General features: G+C 40.5%; 1 protein-coding gene across 1 annotated transcript; it reads right to left on the bottom strand.

Annotated features, from left to right (window-relative positions):
• Positions 1-745: 745 nt before the first annotated feature.
• On the bottom strand, positions 746-7911 carry LOC124266999 (arrestin domain-containing protein 3-like). The gene is made up of 6 exons (XM_046701841.1): positions 7637-7911; positions 6346-6492; positions 3682-3908; positions 2914-3096; positions 2068-2250; positions 746-841 (listed from the first exon to the last, which is right to left on the bottom strand). Exons 1-6 carry the CDS (start codon positions 7752-7754, stop codon positions 746-748), a joined length of 954 nt encoding a protein of 317 aa, XP_046557797.1. The 5' UTR covers positions 7755-7911.
• Positions 7912-8250: the final 339 nt, after the last annotated feature.

The raw sequence follows: 8250 nt of genomic DNA, 5'->3' as shown, positions 1-8250 counted from the left end.
TGCGAAGAAGCCTATGCTGAATGCTGCATGGCGTTACGGATGCGCTTGATCAAGATGCATCTGTTACATAGGCGCTGAAGGCGTTGGTCTTTGTTCCCAGTTGTAGTACGTGTACACAGGAGCATAGTTCATGTCTCCTTTGGTAAAATCGGTGTCGGCATCGTCCTTAATGTTCACAGTACCAAACACACTTTCTGCGTAGGATGGAGGCGCTAAAAGGCAAACGGTACGTTAATTTTCAGGGTAACACAATCACAAAGGATTTGTCTTATGTAAGGAACACAACGTAATAATTATGCACAATTTCAAACGGTGTTCTTGATCTGTTAGGAAAGTCTTGTAATAGGTTAACATTAAGATGACGTGTTTTGATGATTGTTAAACATGGCAGCACGGTACATATATGACAGTCGGAGTTACATGGGCTTCAGTGTACCATCTGATACACTGATAATGTGAAGAATTCAAAATGCTTTCTGATGACAAAATGTGAAAACACAAACTTTTACAGTTTTGCATGGGCTGAATCGACGGACACATAAAATATTCTAGTAAATATTGCTGTAACAGTTTTATTAACTTTAACACAAGAACTTATAAGTGACAGGTGCGATGACTGCAAAGTAAACTCACGCATTATTTCTTCAGGAGGGGCCAGAAATGGGCTAGCATGTGCCCCTTCCTGGTAACCCGGTTTAATCAAGGATGGCCGAGGCGATGACTGGGAAGGAGGCGCGAACCATTATTACTGCTGGAGCGTGGCACGGAGTGGTATGGACCCGATGGTCACCCCGAGTGGTATCTCTAGCTTGAAAGCGGGTCCGGCAGGACTCACACAAAACTGTAACCACACCAAATATTTCTCAGATTCGAGACATAGTGGTATATCCATAACAAATTCAAGGTTCAGATTATAGAACTCTGAAACGAACAATGAAGTCGAACATTTTAGACAGCTGTCATCTGATTTGCCGAAGAGCCCACGGGTATTTTGTAAAAATAAATGTCAAAAGTTGCTCCTTATTCAGCTGACGTGACCGTGGAGGATGAACAGAAATTAAGCGGAATGAAGGTGAAACCTTATTAACTAAAGAACATTGCTTTTAGATTGAGCCGTCAGCGTTCAACAATGCTTCAACACAAGCGGTTTCAAATGAAACGTTGGTCAGAACTTCGACCGAAAATATTGCATAAGACCGAGTATAATAATGTTGGTATTACTGCATAAGACCGAGTATAATAATGTTGGTATTATTTCATTATCACATACGATTTAATCCCAAATTGGATAACATTGAACAATAATATTGATAATGTCTACTAAAATTCTAAAAATTCTTTGAAAATATATATTTGACGGCCGTCTTGCATTTTGGTCAACACGGGCGAGAGAGAGAGAGAGAGGTGGTCAAAACGCTAGATAGTAAATCACGTACAGCACTGTTACGAATAATTCTGAATAAAATACAAAGTCTGACGATATAATGATGATGTTTTAGGCATAGACTGACAGCCGTTTCGCTATATTGGCGGCCATCTTTGATTTCCGGCCACTACTGAGCTGGAGTTTAGAATTGTTCGATGTATAAATGTGAAGCGTGTGATGCAGTTAAGCCACAGTGTCCCATTTTGCCAAACCCCCGCCTTATCCACCCCACTTGAGACATCTGATTCAGTTAAAACAACGTGGTAGCACAGTTTACCTTACCAAATGCACAGAGCGCCTATACAGAGATGGATTTCGTTCATGTGACAAGCAGTGACGACCCTTTGATAACAACACAACACTGTGATTGTTTTAATAGTGCCATAGAGCTAACCATTTCGATAAGTTTCTTAAACCTTCATATATCCTAATGATCTAATTGTTTCAATATATGTCCAAAGTATACCGAAATTCTATCTCTATGTCTGTTTAATGCATTCAACATTCGGTGTACCCTTCTCAGCATAAAACCCTCTCCGGGCCTGACCATTAATTCTCAATGCTTAACTTATTGAAATACACTATGACATTAGTACAAATTAACACTAAACATTTTTCACAGAATTTTAGTATGGCCATACCTGCACAAAGTAGTTAATTTCGATTATTCTGCAACCCTGTAACTCTGATGGCGGTACGGGCGGTACCCTTAGAAGGTCACCATTCCATACATCAGAATCTCCAGGAAGGATTTCTCCATGCGATATTTCCCCTATTTTCTCAAAGTTTGTTCGCGTCTTGCCTCTTGCATGATACCGAACAACCTACAAAATAGATGTGAAGTCAAAATATTATGAGCCAATAAAACACATGAAAGAAGTAAATTTACATGATATCTAGTACCTATAGCAATGCATGTATATCAAGTGTCCTGATGCAAAGCCGACGCATCACAATGCTCAGAGTGTTACGTGTAAAGTCACCAAATATGACTTTAAATTCATCTTCTGGAAATTTTCATACCTGAAGTGAATTATACAATTTCGAAAAGGGTACGTTTTATTCTTAGCGATGCGTTTACATCAACTCTGTCACCTTTTGGTTCCATTATTCCTCATTCAATTGGAATCCGAGAGTTCCTGATTGTCCTTACAGGCTATATCTCTGTTAAACACATGGTACTAATTATGGCAATCTAGACAGTGGACTACAGCCCCCTTTAAACATTACCATCATATATACGTTTCAAACCTTTTTACAGTCGTTCATTTTCCATATTTAAAATAAAATAGCAATGCCGTTAAAAAAAACTTTTAAAGCAGTCCCCTTTAACCGTTGTCATAATATTATATAGTTTTTACACCTTTTTACAGTTGAATTTCCTTATTCCAAATACAGTAGTAATGTCGATGAAAAGAACATTTAAAGGAAAACATAAAGCTGTATTGTCAGGGATACGATGTTTCCATCACACACTTGTTACTGACCATGTACAATTCAGCGTATGATCTCGTCATTTTCCTGTTGCTGTGGTTGGTGACCTCTGCCTTGATAGGAATTGATTCTCCCGGAACATAGCCACGTCGATCAATTTGAAACCTGGAGCTGATTGGTCCAGATTTACAGCATAAGCAACACAGATTCTTTTCATTTGCACCTGAAGAACTTTCCTACAATCACAGATCACAAACATTCAAAATATTGCTGAAAGACACGATAACGTACAAAAAGACAAATAATATATTGACAAACACATCCTGAGCATCGATCTACGCAACTGGGATACGATGACATGTCTCAACCAAGTCAGCGAGCCTGACCACCCAAACCGGTTAGTCGCCTCTTTCGACAAGCGTAGGTTGCTGAACACCAATTCAAACCCGGATCTTCACGGGTTGACAAACCTAGTTATGAATTGGTCGTAGCCTTAAGGGACAATTAAATCAACATTTGGCAGTATAGGCATTTACTCAATAAAATTTTAAACTCGACAGCATTAATGAAATTACCCCACAACGAGGGGACATCTGTAATGTATGTAGTAGTGAATAATTGATGACATCTTCACTATTGCAATAATTCATGTATACCACGGAGAACTTAAGTTTAGTTTCTCACTCACTCACTCACTCACTCACTCACTCGCCATAGCTCCAGGTACAGTGTTGAGGTCCAACAGACTGACCACTGTGAAAGCCGTTTTCGTTGTGTGGTCAAACTTCCATACTCACTCACTCACTCACTCACTCACTCACCATAGCTCCAGGTACAGTGTTGAGGTCCAACAGACTGACCACTGTGAAAGCCCTTTTCGTTGTGTGGTCAAACTTCCATGGCTTGTCAATGGTACCTTTGAGCCAGTACCTTACCCTTCCCACGGAACCCTCAAACGAGGTCGGGAGTCCGAGTGGCAGTTGGTATCGGAAGGGATATGTATAACGTCCCGCCGGCAGAGAAGGGTTATCTCCCCCTTGTCCCGACGCTGCAAAATCCCAAAGACATTGGTCGTACTAGTTAATATAGTATCTCTATCATTCTAAATTACGGCCTATAGCTGGGGGCGTTTGTTACAATGCATGTTCGATGGCTTCGGATGGACTGTGACAACAATAAAATGACATCATAATAGTGGTTACCAATCTCGGATTAAAGATACATTATTACTTCGCCACGTGCATTTATTTAAATGAGCGTTCCCAAATGTAAGTGTATGTAAACTGGGCTTCCGTTTAACCGCGTCCAGACAAACGGTATTGTTGTATATTGTAACAAGCAGAACAACCGTACCTATTTCTAATGCGCTTGGGCTTCAGTTGTTTTAGTACTATTTTTATATTTAATTCCATTCGGACTGGACTGATTGTAATTCTACATGGCTCCGCGGTTACACACAAAGGACACAACAAAACATATTTTCAAGTATTTTCTCTAACTATACGCTGTTTATCGTTATCCTTGAAAAGAATATATACATAATGTTATTCTTGAAAAAGATTTATGTCAATTTTCCTTATCAGAAGGCTTAATATATTATTTTTTAATTATGATTTTAGTTTTATCAACAGTACGTGTAAGAAACCTTGGGTAATTTAATCAGTGGTACGCATGATAGGGTGTCAGTATCTTTACCAAGGGTACGTCTCATAAGGTTTCAATATCTATATTAATGGCCATATCATATGGCGTCAGTATTTATGTCAAAGGTGCGTATCAGAAGACTTTCGTAGATATATCAATGGGACGTATGATAAAGGTTCAGTATCTATGTTATGGCATATATACTAAGCAGCAAAAGGAACGACAGTTTGGAATTTTCCCTTCGCAGAAACGGATAACCTCACCCCTCGTCATCGGCGTGAACGTCTACAGTTTGCCCTACAACACCAAAACTGGCGATACAGGTAATGGAGAACTGTTCTGTTCACAGATGAGAGTCGGTACTGCGTATCATCTGCAGATGGCAGAACAAGAATATGGCGACGACGTGGCCAGCGTTACTCAGACCAATGTGTTATGGAAAGAGACTCATGGGAAGGTGCAAGCATCATGGTATGGGGTGGAATAGGCCTGAACCAGAGAGTTGGTCCTGTGGTGTTCCAGAACCTTGGTCCAGGGAGAGGAGGCGGCATCACAGCGGTGCGCTACATCGACCAAGCTCTCAGACCCCACGTCATACCACATTTCGCACGTCACCGAAAAACATTTTCCAGCATGTTAACGCCCGGGCCCATACTGCCAGAGCTACACGGGACTTCCTACAGCAGAACGGTGTCAACATTATGCAGTGGCCAGCCCTTAGTCCTGATTTTAAACCCAGTTGAACATCTTTGGGATGAAATTCGGAGGAGACTGAATATGTCATACCAGCCGATTTATTGCGCCAGGCCTTTCTCAGAGTGTGGTTCCAGGTGCCAATGGCCTTCGTCAATCGATGGGTGCACTCCATACAAACGTTCACGTAATGTCTTGGAATTATGCCGAGTTATTCATTGATGTGGCAAGATGTCGTACACAAAAAAAGTTTTTGATCCGCTTATTATGTCCATTTCTGTAATGATTTGATTACAGTGTCTATCTAATTTTGAATTCGTACTGACGGGTTTTTTTGCTGCAGAGTATATCATACAGCTTCTATATCTGTATCCTTGATACGTCATCTTTATAATAATAATGACAGTACTTATACCGCGCAATACTCCACTCCACAAAGGGGCATGCTCAAAGCGCGCACAAACAGAGCGGCATTATTACCCAAGACAACCCCAGTATTTATACGCCCCGACCAAACCCTAACTGCTACGTATATCTGTATTGTAGTAGCATCTGACATTCATGTAGCACCACATTTTGCCACATCCTTTTTTTAAAAAATATTTTTGTAGTTTTGTCCATATTTGGTCACATCGAGGCCACAGATAAGTGATTTAAATAATTAGTTTCTCGATGTAAACATTTCTTAAATACATACTGATGATTACTGTTTTTACCTAATTCTGCTTATCAATATGCGCGATAATGGTTACAGTATACGTGAGTGAGTGAGCATAGTTTTGCGCCACACTCAGCACTTTTCCAGCTATACGGTGGCGGTCTATAAATAAGACAATTCAGTGATCAACAGCATGAGGATCGATCTACGCAATAAGGATACGATGGCATGTGTCAACCAAGTCAGCCGATCCCGTTAGTCGCCTCTTACGACAAGCATGGGTTACTGTAGATCAATTCTAACCTGGATCTTCACGGTTTGAAATATACAGGTAAAACCAATGACTACGTATACGCTTGCAGGTGAATTGTCTGTTCTGGCTGACGCCCATGCATGTGCATGTATATGCGTAATATTGTATTGTCATTAGTTGAGATCACCATTAGGTGTGAAATCTTTGGCATGTGCAATAGATGGAGGGTTTTCGAACCTTTCCCGAATAAAACCAGTTCATAGTTGAAGTAATTCTCCTGCGATGAGTAGACTACTGTTCTGGTACGTCTGTTCTTTCCTGATCCAGTCGAGTGTGACTCTGACCATCTCACATGAGCGCCACCATAGAATTGAAGCCTTATGCCTGAAAAAGAGGAACTGATCATTTTCGCTGTGGTGGCAGTTGGTTTTATTTTCTATTTTTGTTGTTTTTGGGGAGTGGTGTGTGTTTTGGGTTTTTTGCCTGTATTTTATACATTGTTTTTTTTCAATAGCAATATACCAGTTATTTGATGATAATTGAATCAGGAACAGACAATCCGTTATTGATGTTATGACCATCGGTCAACACCGTCGGGTCAGGATGACACGCAGTCCAGTGGGTCACTGAGTTTGACCGCTCGATTCATTAACATCTTACAAGCATATATGCTTCTGTGGACTGATCCTAATCCGGGAGCGCCAACAAGATAGCGCGTCTATCATTATAATACCATGACAATGTTTACTTTCAAACCTATCAAGGTTATCAGTCTGACCTACTGAGATAAGACTTCTCGGTCAGTCTATCAAGACGCTTGTCCCCCTGAATGATTAACCACTAACGCTGAACTTTGTAAGGTGAAATATGATAGGCCACAGTTTACCCCAAGTGTGAACACAATACACTTGTGCTGTATTGTGACGTGTATGGAAAGCCATGCCAACATATATAGACAAAAATAAGCCCTGTAGATACAGACCACATGACCCTCTTCTATTATGTACTTAATGTTGATGTTGACATAGCGAACACCAAATGATCCCTCGAGTATATGAGATCACTTACTGTTATTTGATCAGGGGTGTGGTTTTACGCCGTTTTTAGCAATGTTCCAGCAATATCACTGCGGCGAACACCAGAAATGGGCTTCCAACATTGTACCCATGTGGGGAATCGAACCCGGGTCACGAATGGACGCTTTAACCACTAGGCTACGCTATAATAGATGATGAAGTAAACGATCTGTCTTTCTCCCCTAGGCTTGACAACTCATGGACTTACCCAAGCCACACGTGATTCTAATCTGACAGATATCCGTCACATATTTCTTTGTTGCATTACCTAAATTTCAGCCTCTGAGTGGTCAACAGTAAAATTGGCCCAGCCAGTTAAAAATATGCTTCAATAAGATCGTACAACGAGTCATCAATCCGCAAACACATGTACAGAATCTATGACGTGATCACATGTTGTTTATAGTGTATATTTCAAAATTGTTAAGAAATATTTGTTATTCAGTACTGACCTCTCATTTTCATTTCCCCGTTCAGTTCTACTGTGACATGTCCTTCAACAACCTGTCCTGAGAAATACACTCCTTGAGGATTGTTTAAACTTATTCCAAAGACGTTCAATTTGCCCATGATTGAGACACCTGTGTGTTGATCGGTGCAGCCTGGCGATCTGTTTATGAGCAGGGAAGTATATATGACCAAGGCATTGCGACAGACTAATATGATGTAAGAATAACAGGTGACCTAAAACGGGTCCGTGTCACACAGTCATTTCACTGCAATCACATCTCCCAGTGACGTAGGTTTCCCTTTGACAAGGCGTGATTCATGGCACGGGTAGATAACGCTCATTGCCATGAGCTTATGCGTAGCTTCCTACTTGTTTGTTTGTGACTATGAGTACGACAGACCCGTTTCAAAAGAAATTGAGGAAGTGAACGATTTATGAAAGGATAAATGTGGGTATATCTATTTTCAAACCCATTTGTTCGAAATTATTTCGATTTTGCGTGCATTTAATTAGATATTGCGACACATCGTTGTTGCTGGTTATTGCTCCATACAAGGCAAACATCATAAATCATGAACACGTTCACCATTACAGATCCTGTTTTGGAGTGCATAA

This window comes from Haliotis rubra, unplaced genomic scaffold (genome assembly GCF_003918875.1).
Source record: "Haliotis rubra isolate DU_JTF1 unplaced genomic scaffold, ASM391887v1 Scf1292, whole genome shotgun sequence".
In the NCBI taxonomy this organism is placed as follows: domain Eukaryota; kingdom Metazoa; phylum Mollusca; class Gastropoda; order Lepetellida; family Haliotidae; genus Haliotis; species Haliotis rubra.
Note: the sequence above shows the minus strand (reverse complement) of the source record. Positions and strands in the feature narration are given on the sequence as shown.